At 30.9% G+C, this 17,937-nt stretch overlaps 2 protein-coding genes across 3 annotated transcripts; both read left to right on the forward strand.

The window, feature by feature from the left end:
* The first annotated feature begins 206 nt into the window (after positions 1-206).
* LOC135137799 (ATP-binding cassette sub-family F member 3-like) lies at positions 207-8,442 on the forward strand. Of its 2 annotated transcripts, XM_064067550.1 has the most exons (10): positions 207-331; positions 382-479; positions 532-640; positions 694-868; positions 918-1,780; positions 1,835-2,008; positions 2,061-2,235; positions 2,291-2,471; positions 7,874-8,094; positions 8,146-8,442. In XM_064067550.1, exons 2-10 carry the CDS (start codon positions 407-409, stop codon positions 8,299-8,301), a joined length of 2,127 nt encoding a protein of 708 aa, XP_063923620.1. In that variant the 5' UTR covers positions 207-331; positions 382-406; the 3' UTR covers positions 8,302-8,442. The 2 variants fall into 2 exon arrangements, with proteins under 2 accessions (XP_063923620.1, XP_063923611.1); XM_064067541.1 differs by lacking the exon at positions 207-331 and having other exon boundaries at positions 338-479.
* Positions 8,443-9,010: 568 nt separating this feature from the next.
* On the forward strand, positions 9,011-17,595 carry LOC135137821 (ATP-binding cassette sub-family F member 3-like). The gene is made up of 6 exons (XM_064067574.1): positions 9,011-9,817; positions 9,871-10,044; positions 10,097-10,271; positions 10,327-10,507; positions 17,026-17,246; positions 17,299-17,595. The coding sequence occupies exons 1-6, from the start codon at positions 9,042-9,044 to the stop codon at positions 17,452-17,454; spliced, it is 1,683 nt and encodes a 560-aa protein (XP_063923644.1). The 5' UTR covers positions 9,011-9,041; the 3' UTR covers positions 17,455-17,595.
* Positions 17,596-17,937: the final 342 nt, after the last annotated feature.

Here is a 17,937-nt window from a genome sequence, read left to right on the forward strand (position 1 = left end):
CATGACTTGACCTGACCTGACCTGACTTGACTCAACTTATCCTGACCCCCAATTTATATCATTTTAATTTCACGTCGTTGTTGAACCAATACCATAGTCATTTGGTCGATAAATACGGTCGTCGCTCCTGATAAAACGAAATTCAGAGTACATTTATCGCAACAGATGTGCCTATTTGCGTACGTTTGAAGATCTCCGTTTTAAGCGATCTGTCGCAGCGACATCTAGTTCTCCCCTTTTAACGATCCGCATTCTTAAATTGGCAAGCTTGTCAAGTGACCCTCTCCGCCTGTCATTCTTGTCATCTGTCTTTACGTCAAGTGGTGGCCAGGTAAGAATTTAGAGGTTAATCGTGTTCGAAACGGCTCAAGTTTTCTCCAGTTTTACAATTAGGATAGCCCCCAAAATGACCACGTGTAGTGAGTACATCAAGACCGTTTTTCCGTCAATAGACGACGACCTGAAACACTACGTCGAAGGTTATAACCTTGCGGCAAACCCCCGACACTCTCTGAAACCTCTTTCTTGTAGGTGTTCTCGAGAACGGCGCCGATGATTTCCAAGACAGCGAAGAAGTGTACGATGCAATCGGCGAAGTACTTCAGGAAGTCTCCAGTGATAAAACAGAAGATGATATTCGGTGGGTTCAGTTTCATTGTATTGTGCAATAGTGGCTAATTGTGCGGATTTTAGAAATATTTGTAACGAATTGCTCAATATGCTTAAACCGGATAAAAGTAATTCGACGAAGAACGGTCCTACGAAAGTATTAAATGCGCCGGTTCATCTTGCGACGATGGCTGCAAACTTGGAGAATAATATTAGTGACATTAAAAGTATTTGGGTGATGCAGAGGGACGACACATTGGTAATAAATCGTCTCGGTGTTACCTAACCTAAACAAAAACCAATTCTAGAAAGTCGACGCCAAAAAACTAGAAAAAGCGGAAGCCAAGTTGCAAGAAAAACAAGAAAAAAGGTCGAAAGACGTGAAGACTGTGGCGCCTGTGAAACTCGAGACTGCGACGGCGTCGCAAGTTACCAGTAAAAAGGAGAGTAAGATGGAAGCCAAAGGGAACAACAGGACGCAAGACATCAGGATAGAAAACTTCGATGTCGCTTACGGCGATCGCATTCTTCTGCAAGGTGCTGACTTGAGTTTGGCGTTCGGGCGGCGATATGGATTAGTCGGGCGAAACGGTCTCGGCAAATCAACTCTTCTTCGTATGATTTCCAACGGCCAACTTCGCATACCGTCGCACATATCAATTTTACACGTCGAACAAGAAGTCATAGGGGATGATACTCTAGCTATAGAAAGCGTCTTACAATGTGATACAATCCGAGAAGGGTTGCTTCAGAAAGAAAGGGAAATCAGCGCGGCGATTAATTCGGGCTCAAATGATCCAGAACTGTCGAATCAGTTGACTGAGGTTTATGCGCAACTACAGAATATTGAAGCTGATAAAGCGCCGGCGAAAGCGTCGATTATTTTGAACGGGCTGGGGTTCACCCCGGAAATGCAACAAAAAGAGACTAAGACTTTCTCTGGAGGGTGGAGGATGAGGTTGGCTTTGGCGAGAGCGTTGTTCTCCAGACCGGATTTGTTGTTGTTGGATGAACCGACGAACATGTTGGATATTAAGGCGATTATTTGGTTGGAGAATTATTTGCAGAATTGGCCTACGACGTTGTTGGTAGTTTCGCACGACCGCAACTTTTTGGATACCGTGCCAACTGATATTTTGCATCTCCATACACAAAGGATAGATGCTTATAGGTAAGTAAGGTACAGGAGTCTCTCATTGCATAAATATTAATAACGTGTTTTCAGAGGAAATTACGACCAGTTTGAAAAAACAAAAACGGAAAAGCTTAAAAATCAGCAGAGGGAATATGATGCTCAAATGCAACACCGCCAACACGTTCAAGAATTTATCGATAGGTTTAGGTATAACGCAAATCGGGCTGCATCCGTACAGTCAAAAATTAAAATGCTAGAGAAACTGTAGGTATCATCAATATTGTGAAAATTCCACCTTTAATGCCGTCCTTTTTAGACCTGAACTAAAACCAGTAGAAAAGGAAACCAACGTCGTTCTTAAATTTCCAGACACGGAACCTCTATCCCCCCCCATTTTACAACTAAACGACGCCTCTTTCGCATACATCAAAAACAAACTTATTTTTAGTAATGTTAATCTTGGTGCTACCATGGATTCGCGGATTTGTATTGCAAGTTTTCCGCCTAATGAATTTTCGTGGTGATGACTGAATCAATATTTTTCAGGTGGGTGATAATGGCGCCGGTAAAACCACCATCTTGAAAATTATAATGGGGATTTTATCGCCGACAGCTGGGATGCGTCATGTTCACAGGAATTTGAAGTTTGGGTATTTTAGTCAACACCATGTGGACCAACTTGATATGAATGTTAATTCCGTTGAGTTGTTACAGAGTGCTTATCCAGGTATTTATCAGGTCGTGGTGTTAGTTAAACAAATATCGGTATCAAGGTTATCAGTGCTGATATGAAGTGCATGTGCATTATTTTAATTGTGATGACTTGGTATTACGTTGTATGTTTTATGTGGTATTTTTTAACTCGGGAACTAGATGGCGCTGTGCTGATTTGCATAACATCTGTGTTTGCGTACCTTTATGTAGGGGGGATGGGACCTGGTGAGACAGCGCCTGATATGCCGAAATTTTAATTTATTTAAAAAAAAATTATTTTACATTTGTAATGTTTAATTGACCATTTCAGGGTGTTGGCTATTTTTGATACTTTTTGAAAACATTTTTTTGCGGATTTAAAATTACGCGTATCCAAAAATATTAATTTTATTGTTTTCAATTTCTAAATTTATTAGATTTCTAAATGAGTTATCTTCGCAAAATTTAAGAACATATTTTCATTTCGATTGATTTTCACTATTTTTGAAAAAAGAAGAAATTTCCCGAGTTCTACACTAAAATTTTGGAAAGGGAAAATGTGTTAAATTTTCACACTTCCAGGAAATACATTGTTTTCTAATTCCGTAAATTTTTTAAAATTCGTAATTTTATTTCAAGGTTTTCCAGTTGGACAATTTCAGATTTTCAGAAAACCCTTATTTTGGAGTGTCACTTCACTAGAACATTCCGATTGTGTTAATTAACTTTTCTTGACGTTTCATTACCCCTAAAGTACGAAAAAATAGGTCCCCATTTCTCTTTTTTTTGCAAAAAAATCAAAATTGTTGATTTATAGCAATTTTATGGCTTTCCGATTTTTCAATTGTCGCTTTCTTAATTTTGCCATATTTCAGTTTGGAATTTTTCAGTTTTTTCATTCTTCAGTTTTTCGGGTTTTCAGTTTCTCGATTTTCAAATTTTCGATTTCTATTTTTTCATTTTTCGATTTTTGAGTTTTCAAAAATTTCAGTTTTACGTTTTTCAATTTGTCGATTCTATAATTTTCCTATTTTTAATTTTATCGATGTTTCAACCTTTCAACTTATTACGTTTTTACATTATCGATTTTTTGATTTCTTGACTTCTCGATTTTTCGATTTTTCAATTTTTTAATTCTTCACATTTTCGATTTTTCAGGTTTTTGATTTTTCACTTGTTCGATTTTTAAAATTTTTGTTTTTTCAACTTCGATTTCTCGACTTTTTCATTTTTCGACTTTTCGATTTTTCGAATTTCAGTTTTTTCATTTTTCAGTTTTCGCTTTTTCAATTTCTCGATTTTCAATTGTTCGATGACTCAATTTTTCGATTCCTGAAATTTTTGATTTCTATTTTTTTCATTTTTCGATTTCTCAGTTTTCCAAAATTTCAGTTTTAGGTTTTTTCAATTTGTCGATTCTTCAATTTTCCTATTTGTAAATTTTTCGATGTTTCGACTTATCTATTTTACACGTTTCTAAATTCCACAATTTTCAATTAATTAAATTATTGGTTTTTCGACTTTTTGATTTTTTGACTTCTCGATTTTTCAGGTTTTTGATTTTTCAATTGTTCGATTCTTTAAATTTTCGATTTTTCAACTTCGATCTCGACTTTTCGTTTCTTTAATTTGTCGTTTTGTCAATTTTTCAATGTTTCAGTTTTCGAGGTTTTTCAATTTTTCTATTTTTCGATGTTTCGATTTCTGAATTTTTCAGTTTTATGATTCAATTTTTCGAATTTTTAAATTTTAGAATTTTCAGATTTTTCGACTTCTCGGTTTTAGATTTTTCAGTTCTCTAATTTTTCAATTTTCAAAATTTTTTATTTTTCAATTTTTCGTTTTATCAATGTTTCGATTTCTCGATTTATCGAGATTTCGATGTTTCGATTTTTCTATTCTTTAATTTCTGGATTTTCCAATTTTTTTGTTTTCCGTTTTTAAAATTATTAGTTTTCGCAATTTTTCAATGTTTCAATTTTGGGTTTTTTAAATTTTTTCGATTCTTCGATTTTTCAATATTTCAGTTTTTGGGATTTTCCATTTGTCGAATCTTAAATTTTTCAATTTTTTGATTGTTAAATTTTCTAATTTTTCAATTTTCAAAATTTTTGATTTTTTAATTTTTCATTTTATAAATTTTTCGATTGTTCAGTTTCTCGATTTTTCAATTTTGCAATGTTTAACTGTTCGAATTTTCGATTTTGGGCGATTTCGAGGTCTCAATTTTTCCATTTTTCGATTTTTCGATTTCTCAGTTTTTCGATTTTTTCGTCATTTCAGTTTTGGAATTTTACAATTTTCCGATTTTCCAATTCACGCGTATCCAAAAATATTTATTTTGTTGTTTTCAATTTTCAAATTTATGAGATTTCTTGATTTTTCGATTTTTTGTTTTTTTAATTTTTAGTTTTCTCAATTTTTCAATATTTCAGTTTTTGGGATTTTTCAATTTTTCGATTTTTCTGTTTCGATTTCTCGATTTTTCAGTTTTGTGATTCTTCAATTTTTCGAATTTTTAAATTTTAGAATTTTCAAATATTTGATGTTTCGATTTCTAAATCTTTCGATTTTTCGACTTCTCGGTTTTAGATTTTTTAGTTCAATTTTTTTCAATTTTTTAATTTCTCGATTTTCCAATTTCTTTGATGTTTTTAAAATTTTTCGTTTTCACATATTTTCAATGTTTCAATTTTGGTTTTTTTTTAAATTTTTCGATTCTTCAATTATTCTTCAATATTTTAATGTTTGGGATTTTCCAATTTTTTAATGTTTCGATTTCTCGATTTTTCAGTTTGCTATTTTTTCAATTTTCAAAATTTGTGATTTTTCAATTTTTCATTTTATTAATTTTTCGATTATGTATTCAGTTTTTTGACTTTTCAATTTTCCTATTTTTCAATTTTTCGATCTTTCAATTTTTCGATCTTTCAATTTATCCATTTTTGACGTTTATAAATTTTCCAATTATCAATTAATTAAATTATTGGTTGTTCGACTTTTTGATTTATTGACTTCTCGATTTTACAGTTTTTTAATTCTTCACATTTTCGATTTTTCAGGTTTTTGATTTTTAAATTTTCGATTTTGCAATTGCGATTTCTCGATTTTTCGTTTTTTTTATTTTTGGTTTTCCGGATTTTTGAGTTTTCTAATTATTCAATTTTCAAGATTTTTGATTTGTCAATTTTTCATTTTATTAGTTTTTTGATTGTTCAGTTTCACAATTTTTCAATTTGTAACTTTTCGATTTTGGACCATTTAGATTTCTTAATTTTTCGATTTTTTGACTTATCGACTTTTCGATTTCTCAATCTTTTGATGCTTCCATTTTTCGACGTTTCGAATTTTCGATTTTTCGATTTTTAATTTCTCAATTTTCAGTTTTTCGATTACTCAATTTTTCGGTTTCAGTGTTGGGATTTTTCAATTTTTCGTTGTCTCGATCCTTCAAATTTTCGATTTCTATTTTTTATTTTTTGATATCTCAGTTTTCCATTGTTTCAGTTTTACGATTTTTCAATTTTTCGATTCCATTTGTTGGTGTTTCGACTTTGTTTTCTTGATTTCTCGATTTTTCGCTTGTTCAATTCCTCACATTTTCGACTTATCAGGTTTTGATTTTTCAGTTGTTCGATTTTTCAAATTTCGAATTTTTCAGTCTCGACTTTACAATTTTTCAATATTTCGTATCTTCAGTTTTTCAATTTTTGATTATTAAATTTTAGAGTTTTCAATTTTTCGATTTTTCGATTTATCTTTTTTTTTAATTTTAACTTTTCAATTTTGCAAGTTTTAACTGTTCGAATTTTCGATTTTGGGGTATTTCAAGGTCTCAATTTTTCGATTTTTCGACTTTTCGATTTCTCGATCTTTTGATGTTTCAGTTTTTCCATTTTTCGATGTTTCGATTTTTCCAAATTTCGGCTTTCGACTTTTCGTTTTATAATTTTTCAATGTTTCAATTTTGGATTTAAAAAATTTTTCGATTCAATTTTTCTTCAATTTATCAATATTTTTGGGATTTTCCAATATTTCGAGTCTTAAATTTTTCAATTTTTTGATTATTCTATTTTAGATTTTTCAATTTTTCGATTTTTTAATTTTTCGATTTCTCAATTTTTCAGTTTTCTAATTATTCAATTTTCAAAATTTGATATTTTTCAATTTTTCATTTCATTAATTTTTCGATTTTTCAGTTTCTCGATTTTTCAAGTTTCGATTTATCTTTTTCTTTTAATTTTAAACTTCTCAATGTTGCAATTTTTAACTGTTCAATTTTTCGACTTTTCGATTTCTCGATCTTTTGATGCTTCCATTTTTCGATGTTTCGAATTTTCGATTTTTCGGCTTTTCGACTTTTCGATTTTCCAATTTTTCGTCATTTCAGTTTTGTAATATTACAATTTTTCGATTCTTCAATTTTCCGCGATTTTTCAATTCACGCGTATCCAAAAATATTTGTTTTATTGTTTTCAATTTTCAAATTTACGACATTTCTAAATCAGTTAATTTTTGCAAAATTTAAATACATATCTTTCATTTCAACTGATTCGAAATGAAGGGATTTTTTTTTACAATTTTTGAAAAAAAAAAACAAGAAATTTGCCGAGTTCCACAACAAAATTTTGGAAAAGGAAAAGATCTTAAATTTTCACACTTCCAAGAAATACATTGTTTTCTAATTTCCCAAGTTTTTTAAAGTTTATAATTTTATTTAAAGATTTCCTAATTTGACGATTCAGTATTTCAAAAAGCGTTTTGAATTTTGAAAAAGAATTTTTGAAATGTCTGACTTTTGGCTTTTTTTATTTTATATTCGGAATGTTTAGTTGAACATTTGTCGGTGTTGGTGTTTTTTTTACTATTTTTGAAAAATTTGACAATTTATTTCGGTGTATTGTTTTTGAAGTAGTTTGAGAGAAACTCCGCCCCTGCCTTTACGCAGAGTTCATTTATATTTATGAAAATAAAAACTGTAATTTTTTTGTCTGCAAACAAGGTGAAAAATCTGGAACTATATTATGACTGATGACTGAGCTAGAGTGGAAATACTATGGCTTAGACCAGTGGCGTATCATTTGCGTTATAAAATGGGGGCATTCTAAAAAACATTGTTATAGTAACATGGCGAACACCGCTACTGATGCTACCAGTGCAGCTTCCTCCCCCTTAATTCGCAAGTAGACCCGTCCGGACACTTTTACGACTATTGCGACATCGTGATCTCAAAATATTGCTTTTATTCATTGAACGAATAAACCCCAAAAAATTAAAATTACACAACGGGTTTCTTTCTCAACATTTAAAGAAAAATGAGTGAAATCAGTGTCTAAATTGTCCTGTAGTTTTAACCACAGAATCGAAGAAAACAAAAAAACTAAAAAAATTTTTAGAAAAAATGCACTTTTTGTATTCGTTTTCTGCTCCATGTAGGAAAACCAATCGAAGAATACCGAAGACAGTTAGGTAGTTTCGGAATCTCAGGGGATTTGGCGTTGCAAACCGTCGCCAGTTTATCCGGAGGTCAAAAATCGCGGGTGGCTTTCGCCCGAATGTGCATGGGCCAACCCAACTTCTTGGTACTCGACGAACCCACCAACCACTTAGACATAGAAACCATCGAAGCACTAGGGAACGCTATCACCAAATACACGGTACGTGCAGTCGAAATATGGTCGAGTCCGTCTGCTGAAGTGTTCTTTCAGGGAGGGGTTATTTTAGTGTCACACGACGAACGCCTTATAAGAAAAATCTGCAAAGAGTTGTGGGTGTGCGCCAACGGCTCAGTCAGGAGTATAGAAGGCTTCGACGAGTATAGGAAAATTGTGGAACAGGAGCTGGAAGCAGCCCAGTCTAAATAATACTTTCTTTAAAATTATTAGGAAATTTATTTGTATAAATGTGCCTCCTTTTATGTGGAAAAATTACTATTTATGATTTTTGTTATATTTATAATATATTCATGTTTATAATGGTATTTAAAAATAAAAGTTCATATTTTGCGAGGGTGTTTCGTGGAATTTTCGGACACTTTTTTTTAAACTTATCGTTTATTAATAGAGTATTAAAATAGTACACAGAATATGTATTTTTATAAATAAGTGAGTATTCTGCAGACAATAAATTATCTATGAACGACGTATAAAAAACATTGCAGGATAAAATCTAGTACCTTAACGAGTCTTATCACTAATAATACTGTTGTCTTTACATTGTATCGTGTATAAAACCAACACCCTAACTAACACCGTTATATTTAATTTCTTTCTCATTTATCCTAAACCCGTCTACAAATTCTTTCGTGAAAACTTTTTCCTCTTCGTCGGGCAAAATCGTGGTGCCTTCGATCACACTTTCTTCGTCTGGCAGTATGAAAGTGTCTTCCACTACGACCTCCTCCTCATCTGAATCTGCCACCAAAATAGGGGTGGCTCCATCTAGTAGATTCGAACGACTCAAAGACCTCTGGTATATCTCTTTGGAAATGCTTCTGGTGAAAGAGAATCTTTTCGACTTTTGTCTGGTAAGATGTGGCCTTTCTTTCGTCGGACTCGCCATGCTGTGAGCAGCACACTATTTAATAATATCCCACGCTATAAGAATGTCCTCCTTTCTCGCATGCTCAGAGTTGCAAGTTACCAGTAAGAAAGAGAGTAAGATGGAAGCCAAAGGGAACAACAGGACGCAAGACATCAGGATAGAAAACTTCGATGTCGCTTACGGCTATCGCATTCTTCTGCAAGGTGCTGATTTGAGTTTGGCGTTCGGGCGGCGATATGGTTTAGTCGGGCGAAACGGTCTCGGCAAATCAACTCTTCTTCGTATGATTTCCAACGGCCAACTTCGCATACCGTCGCACATATCAATTTTACACGTCGAACAAGAAGTCATAGGGGATGATACTCTAGCTATAGAAAGCGTCTTACAATGTGATACAATCCGAGAAGGTTTGCTTCAGAAAGAAAGGGAAATCAGCGCGGCGATTAATTCGGGCTCAAATGATCCAGAACTGTCGAATCAATTAACTGAGGTTTATGCGCAACTACAGAATATTGAAGCTGATAAAGCGCCCGCGAAAGCGTCGATTATTTTGAACGGGCTGGGGTTCACCCCGGAAATGCAACAAAAAGAGACTAAGACTTTCTCTGGAGGGTGGAGGATGAGGTTGGCTTTGGCGAGGGCGTTGTTCTCCAGACCGGATTTGTTGTTGTTGGATGAACCGACGAACATGTTGGACATTAAGGCGATTATTTGGTTGAAGAATTATTTGCAGAATTGGCCTACGACGTTGTTGGTAGTTTCGCACGACCGCAACTTTTTGGATACGGTGCCAACTGATATTTTGCATCTCCACACACAAAGGATAGATGCCTATAGGTAAGTAAGGTATAGGTGGTCTTTAACTGCATAAATATTAATAACGTTCTCAGGGGAAATTACGACCAGTTTGAAAAAACGAAGACGGAAAAGCTTAAAAATCAACAGAGGGAATATGATGCTCAAATGCAACACCGCCAACACGTTCAAGAATTTATCGATAGGTTTAGGTATAACGCAAATCGGGCTGCATCCGTACAGTCAAAAATTAAAATGCTAGAGAAACTGTAGGTATCATCAATATTGTGAAAATTCCAATTTTAATACCGCAATTTTTAGACTTGAACTAAAACCAGTAGAAAAGGAAACCAACGTCGTTCTTAAATTTCCAGACACGGAACCTCTATCCCCCCCCATTTTACAACTAAACGACGCCTCTTTCGCATACATCAAAAACAAACTTATTTTTAGTAATGTTAATCTTGGTGCTACCATGGATTCGCGGATTTGTATTGCAAGTTTTCGGCCTAATGAATTTTCGTGGTGATGACTGAATCAATATTTTTCAGGTGGGTGATAATGGCGCCGGTAAAACTACAATCTTGAAAATTATAATGGGGATTTTATCGCCGACAGCTGGGATGCGTCATGTTCACAGAAATTTGAAGTTTGGGTATTTTAGTCAACACCATGTGGACCAACTTGATATGAATGTTAATTCCGTTGAGTTGTTACAGAGTGCTTATCCAGGTATTTATCAGGTCGTGGTGTTAGTTAAATAAACGTCGGTATCAAGGTTATCAGTACTGATATGAAGTGCATGTGCATTTAATTGTGATGATTTGGTATTACGTTGTGTTTTATGTGGTATTTTTTAACTCGGAAACTAGATGGCGCTGTGCTTGATTTGCATAACATCTGTGTTTGCGTACCTTTATGTAGGGGGGATGGGACCTGGTGAACCAGCGTCTGAAATGCCGAAATTTTAATTTATTTAAAAAAAAAATTATTTTACATTTGTAATGTTTAGTTGACCATTTTTTAATTAAAATTTCGAATATAAATTTACGCGTATTCAAAAATATTAATTTTATTGTTTTCAATTTCTAAACTTATATGATTTCTAACTCAGTTAATCTTCGCAAAATTTAAATACAAAAGTTTCATTTCGACTGATTGAAAATCAAGGATTTTTTTTTTCATTAATATTGAAAAAAAAAAGAAATGTACTGAGTTCCACACCAAAATTTTGGAAAGGGAAAAAGGTGTTAAATTTTCACACTTCCAGGAAATACATTGTTTTCTAATTTCGCATTTTTTTTAAAGTTCGTAATTTTATTTAAAGATTTTCCAATTTGACAAGTTCAGATTTTCAGAAAACCCTTATTTTGGAGTGTCACTTCACTACAACATTACGATTGTGATAATTAACTTGCGGCTGGCCACTGGCTACTTTCATGTTTTCTTGATGTTTCATTGCCCCTAATGTATGAAAAAATAGGTCCCCATTTTTTTTTTGCAAAAAAATCAAAATTGTTGATTTATAGCAATTTTTCGGCTTTTCGATTTTTCAATTTTCGATTTCTTAATTTTTGGATGTTTCAGTTTGGAATTTTTCAGTTTTTTCATTCTTCAGTTTTTCCGGTTTTCAATTTCTCGATTTTCAAATTTTCGATTTCTATTTTTTCATTTTTTGTTTTCTCAATTTTCCAAAATTTCAGATTCACGTTTTTCAATTTGTCGATTCTATAATTTTCCAATTTTTAAATTTATCGATGTTTCAACCTTTCAACTTATTACGTTTTTACATTTTCGACTTTTTGATTTCTTGACTTCTCGATTTTTCGATTTTTCACTTTTTTAATTCTTTACATTTTCGATTTTTCAGGTTTTTGATTTTTCAGTTCGATTCTTTAAATTTTCGCTTTTTCAACTTCGATCTCGACTTTTCGTTTTTTTAATTTTTCGTTTTCTCAATTTTTCAATGTTTCAGTTTTCGGGGTTTTTCAATTTTCTATTTTTCGATGTTTCGATTTCTGGATTTTTCAGTTTTATGATTCTTCAGTTTTCCGAATTTTTAAATTTTAGAATTTTCAGGTTTTTGATGTTTCGATTTTTCGACTTCTCGGTTTTAGATTTTTCAGTTCACTAATTTTTCAATTTTCAAAATTTTTGATTTTTCTATTTTTCGTTTTATCAGTGTTTCGATTTCTCGAATTACCGAGGTTTCGAAGTTTCGATTTTTCTATTTTTTAATTTTCGTTCCGTTTTTAAAATTTTTAGTTTTCGCAATTTTTCAATGTTTCAATTGTGGGTTGTTTAAATTTTTTCGATTCTTCTATTTTTCAATATTTCAGTTTTTGGGATTTTTCAATTTTTTTATTATTAAATTTTCTAATTTTTCAATTTTCAGAATTTTTGAATTTTCAATTTTTCCTTTTATACATTTTTCGATTGTTCAGGTTCTCGATTTTTCAATTTTGCAATGTTTAACTGTTCGAATTTTCGGTTTTGGGCTATTTCGAGGTCTCAATTTTTCCTTTTTTCGAGTTTTCGATTTCTCGGTTTTTCGATTTTTCAATTCACGCGCATCCAAAAATATTTATTTTATTGTTTTCAATTTTCAAATTTATGAGATTTCTCGTCTTTCCGATTTTTTGTTTTTTAATTTTTCGTTTTCTCAAGTTTTCAATATTTCAGTTTTTGAGATTTTTCGATTTTTCAGTTTTGATTCTTCAATTTTTCGAATTTTTAAATTTTAGAATTTTCAGATTTTTGATATTTCGATTTTTCGACTTCTCGGTTTTAGATTTTTCAGTTCACTTTTTTTCAATTTATTAATTTCTCGATTGTCCAATTTCTTCGATGTTTTTAAAATTTTTCGTTTTCTTATATTTTCAATGTTTTAATTTTGGGTTTTTTAAATTTTTCGATTCTTCAATTTTTCTTCAATATTTCAATCTTGGGATTTTTCAATATTTCGAATCTTATTTTTCAATTTTTTGATTATAAAATTTTAGATTTTTCGATTTTTTAATGTATCGATTTCACGATTTTTCAGTTTGCTATTTTTCAATTTTCAAAATTTGTGATTTTTCAATTTTTCATTTTATTAATTTTATTATGTATTCAGTTTCTTGACTTTTCAATTTTCCTATTTTTAAATTTTTCGATGTTGCAATTTTTGACGTTTATAAATTTTCCAATTATCAATTAATTAAGTTATTGGTTGTTGTATTAATTGTTCACATTTTCGATTTTTCAGGTTTTCGATTTTTAAATTTTCGATTTTCAACTTCGATTTCTCCATTTTTCAATTTTTTATTTTATTAGATGTTCGATTGTTCAGTTTCTCAATTTTTCAATTTTTAACTTTTCGATTTTGGACTATTTAGATTTCTTAATTTTTCGATTTTTTGACATCTCGAATTTTCGATTTCTCGATCTTTTGATGCTTCGTTTTTCAATGTTTCGAATTGTCGATTTTTCGGCTTTACGATTTTTCGATTTTTAATTTCTCCATTTTCAGTTTTTAGATTACTCAATTTTTTTATTTCAGTGTTGGGATTTTTCAATTTTCGATCCCTCGATCTTTCAATCAAATTTTCGGTTTCTATTTTTTCATTTTTCGATTTCTCAGTTTCCCATTGTTTCAGTTTTACGATTTTTCAATCTTTCGATTGAATTTATTGGTGTTTCGACTTTCTGTTTTCTTGACTTCTCGATTTTTCGGTTGTTCAATTCCTCACATTTTCGATTTATCAGGTTTTGATTTTTCAGTTGTTCGATTTTTTAAATTTCGAATTTTTCAACCTCGACTTCTCGACTTTGTTTAATTTTTCGTTTCCTCAATTTTTTGATTATTAAATTTTAGATTTTTCAATTTTTCGATTTTTTGATGTTTCGATTTCTCGATTTTTCAGTTTTTTGATTCTTCAATGTTTCGAATTTATATTCTGAAATTTTCAAACTTCCGATGTTTCGATTTCTAGATCTTTCGATTTTTCGACTTGTCGAATTTTATAATTACTCAGTTCTCTGATTTTTTAATTTTCAAAATTTTTGATTTTTTCAATTTTTCGTTTTATCAATTTTTCGAGTTCTCGATTTACTCAGATTTCGATGTTTCCATTTTTCTATTCTTTAATTTCTCGATTTTCCTATTTATTCTATTTTTTAGATGTTCCGTTTTTAAAATTGTTCGTTTTCGCAATTTTTTAATGTTTCAATTTTGTAATTTTTAAATTATTTCGATTCTTTAATTTTTCTTCAGTTTTCAATATTTCAATATGTCGAATCTTAACTGTTTCAATTTTTTTATTATTAATTAGATTTTTCAATTTTTCGATTTTTTAATATCGATTTTTCAGTTTTCTATTTTTTCAATTTTCAAAATTTTTGATTTTTCAATTTTTCATTTTATGAATTTTTCGACTGTTCAGTTTCTCGATTTTTTAATTCTTCGAATTTTCGATTTTGGGCTATTTTGAGGTCTCATTTTTCGATTTTTCGACTTTTCGATTTCTCGATCTTTTGATATTTCAGTTTTTCCATTTTTCGATGATGTTTCGATTTTTCGACATCCCGGTTTTCCGATTTTTCGACTTGTTGATTTCCCAATTTTTCGCCAATTCAGTTTTTACAATTTTTCGATTCTTCAATTATCTATTTTTCAATTTACGCGTATCCAAAAATATTTATGTTACTGTTTTCAATTTTCAAATTTATGAGATTTGTCGACTTTTCGATTTGTTGTTTTTTTAATTTTTTGTTTTCTCCATTTTTCAATATTTCAGTTTTTGGGGTTTTTCCTTTTTTCGAATTTTTAAATTTTAGAATTTTCAGATTTTTGATGTTTTGATTTTTCGGTTTTAGATTTTTCAGTTCTCTAATTTTTAATTTTCAAAATTTTTGATTTTTCAATTCTTCCATTTATCGAGATGTTTCGATTTTTCTATTCTTTAATTTCTCGATTTTCCAATTTTTTCGATGTTCGGTTTTTTAATTTTTTCGATTTTTCAATTTTTCAGTTTTTGGGATTTTTCAGTGTTTCGAATCTAAAATTTTTCAATTTTTTGATTATTAAACTTTAGATTTTTAATGTTTCGATTTTTCAGTTTTCTAATTTTTCAGTTTTCAAAATTTATGGTTTTTATATTTAGTTTTATTAATTTTTCGATTATGCAGTTATTCGATTTTTTAATTTTTCGAATTTTCGATTTATCTTTTTTGTTTTAATTTTAAACTTCTCAATTTAGCAATTTTTAACTGTACGAATTTTCGATTTTGGGCTATGTCAAGGTCTCAATTTTTCGATTTCTCGACCTTTTACTGTTTCGTTTTTCAACGTTTCAGTTTTCCCACTTTCCGATTGTTCGAATTTTCGACTTTTCAATTTCCCAATTTTTCGTCATTTTAGTTTTGGAATTTTACAATTTTTCGATTCTTCAATTTTCCTATTTTAAAATTTTTCGATGTTTCAACTTATCAATTTTTGACGTTTCTAATTTTTCGAATTTTCAATTAATAAAATTATTGGTTTTTCGACTTTTTGATTTCTTGGCTTCTCGATTTTTCGATTTTTCAGTTCTTTAATTCTTCACATATTCGATTTTTCAGGTTTTCGATTTTTGAACTTCGATTTCTCGACCTTTTGATTTTTCGTTTTCTCAATTTTTTAATATTTCAGTTTTTGGGTTTTCCAATTTTTAGATTTTTCGATGTTTGGATTTCTCGATTTTTCAGTTTTATGATTCTTCAATTTTTCGAAATTTTAAATTTTAGAATTTTCAGATTTTTGATGTTTTGATTTGTAAACTTTCGACTTCTTGGTAAAAGATTTTTCAGTTCTGTAATTTAATTTTTGAATTTTCAAAATTTTTGATTTTTCAATTTTTGGTTTTACCAATTTTTCGATTTCTCGATTTACAGACATTTCAATGTTTCGATTTTTCTATTCTTTAATTTCTCGATTTTTCCAATTTTTTCGATATTAAATTTTAATTTTTCAATTTTTCGAATTTTATTCTTTCGATTCCTCGATTTTTCAGTTTTCTAATTATTCAGTTTTCAAAATTTTTGATTTTTCAGTTTTTCATTTTATTAATTTTTCGATTATTCAGATTGTCGATTTTTCAATTTTTCGAATTTGCCATTTATCTTTTTTTTTATTTTAAACTTCTCAATTTTACAATTTTTAACTGTCCGAATTTTCGATTTTCGAGATCTTTTGATGTTTCGGTTTTCGATGTTTCAGTTTTTCCATTTTTCGATGTTTTGTTTTTTCAAAGATTTCGGCTTTTCGACTTTTCGATTTCCCAATTTTTCGTCATTTCAGCTTTTCGATTCTTTTTTTCAAAAATTTCGGTTTTTCAAATTACGACATTTCTAAATCAGTTAATCTTTGCCAAAATTTAAATACATATCTTTCATTTCAACTGATTCGAAATGAAGGATTTTTTTTCACAATTTTTGAAAAAAAAACAAGAAATTTGTTCCAGACCAAAATTTTGGAAAAGGAAAAGGTCTCAAATTTTCACACTTCCAAAAAATACGTTGTTTTCTAATTTCGCAAGTTTTTTAAAGTTTGTAATTTTATGTAAAGATTTCCTAATTTGACGATTCAGTATTTTAGAAAGCGTTTTGAATTTTGAAAAAGAATTTTTGAAATGTCTGACTTGTGGCTTTTTTATTTTACATTTGGAATGTTTAGTTGAGCATTTGTCAGTGTTGGTGTTTTTTTTTTTTACTATTTTTGAAAAATTTGACAATTTATTTCGATGTATTGTTTTTGAAGTAGTTTGAGAGAAACTCCGCCCCTGCCTTTACGCAGACTTAATTTATATTTATGAAAATAAAAATTGTAGTTTTTTTGTCTGCAAACAAGGTAAAAAATCTGAAACTATATTATTACTGATGATTGAGCTAGAGTGCAAATACTATGGCTTTGACCAGTGGCGTATCATTTGCGTTATAAAATGGGGGCATTCTAAAAAACATTGTTATAATAACATGGCGAACACCGCTACTGATGCTACCAGTGCAGCTTCCTCCCCCTTAATTCGCAAGTAGACCCGTCCAGGCACTTACGACTATTGGGACATCGTGATCTCAAAAATTGCTTTTATTTACATTTAAAGAAAAATGAAGTGAAATCAGTGTCTAAATTGTCCTGTAGTTTTAACCACAGAAATCGAAGAAAACAAAAAAACTAAAAACAAATTTAGAAAAAATGTGCACTTTTTGTATTCGTTTTCTGCTCCATATAGGAAAACCAATCGAAGAATACCGAAGACAGTTAGGTAGTTTCGGAATCTCAGGGGATTTGGCGTTGCAAACCGTCGCCAGTTTATCCGGAGGTCAAAAATCGCGGGTGGCTTTCGCCCGAATGTGCATGGGCCAACCCAACTTCTTGGTACTCGACGAACCCACAAACCACTTAGACATAGAAACCATCGAAGCACTAGGGAACGCTATCACCAAATACACGGTACGTGCAGTACGAAATATGGTCGATTACGTCTGCTGAAGTTTTCTTTCAGGGAGGGGTTATTTTAGTGTCACACGACGAACGCCTTATAAGAAAAATCTGCAAAGAGTTGTGGGTGTGCGCCAACGGCTCAGTCAGGAGTATAGAAGGCTTCGACGAGTATAGGAAAATTGTGGAACAGGAGCTGGAAGCAGCCCAGTCTAAATAATACTTTCTTTAAAATTATTAGGAAATTTATTTGTATAAATGTGCCTCCTTTTATGTGGAAAAATTACTATTTATGATTTTTGTTATATTTATAATATATTCATGTTTATAATGGTATTTAAAAATAAAAGTTCATATTTTGCGAGGGTGTTTCGTGGAATTTTCGGACACTTTTTTTTAAACTTATCGTTTATTAATAGAGTATTAAAATAGTACACAGAATATGTATTTTTATAAATGAGTGAGTATTCTGCAGACAATAAATTATCTATGAACGACGTATAAAAAACATTGCAGGATAAAATCTAGTACCTTAACGAGTCTTATCACTAATAATACTGTTGTCTTTACATTGTATCGTGTATAAAACCAACACCCTAACTAACACCGTTATATTTAATTTCTTTCTCGTTTATCCTAAACCCCTCTACAAATTCTTTCGTGAAAACTGTTTCCTCTTCGTCGGGCAAAATCGTGGTGCCTT

This window comes from Zophobas morio, unplaced genomic scaffold (assembly GCF_036711695.1).
Source record: "Zophobas morio isolate AGI-343-1 ecotype UQ-CSIRO unplaced genomic scaffold, CSIRO_AGI_Zmor_V1 ptg000004l, whole genome shotgun sequence".
Lineage (NCBI taxonomy): Eukaryota > Metazoa > Arthropoda > Insecta > Coleoptera > Tenebrionidae > Zophobas > Zophobas morio.

Coding starts and splice junctions, on each gene's coding strand:
- LOC135137799 (XM_064067550.1), top strand. CDS start 407: ATGACCACGTGTAGTGAGTACATCAAGACCGTTTTTCCGTCAATAGAC. Junction 1,781..1,834: donor CAAAGGATAGATGCTTATAG/GTAAGTAAGGTA, acceptor ACGTGTTTTCAG/AGGAAATTACGACCAGTTTG. Junction 2,009..2,060: donor ATTAAAATGCTAGAGAAACT/GTAGGTATCATC, acceptor CGTCCTTTTTAG/ACCTGAACTAAAACCAGTAG.
- LOC135137821 (XM_064067574.1), top strand. CDS start 9,042: ATGTCCTCCTTTCTCGCATGCTCAGAGTTGCAAGTTACCAGTAAGAAA. Junction 9,818..9,870: donor CAAAGGATAGATGCCTATAG/GTAAGTAAGGTA, acceptor TAACGTTCTCAG/GGGAAATTACGACCAGTTTG. Junction 10,045..10,096: donor ATTAAAATGCTAGAGAAACT/GTAGGTATCATC, acceptor CGCAATTTTTAG/ACTTGAACTAAAACCAGTAG.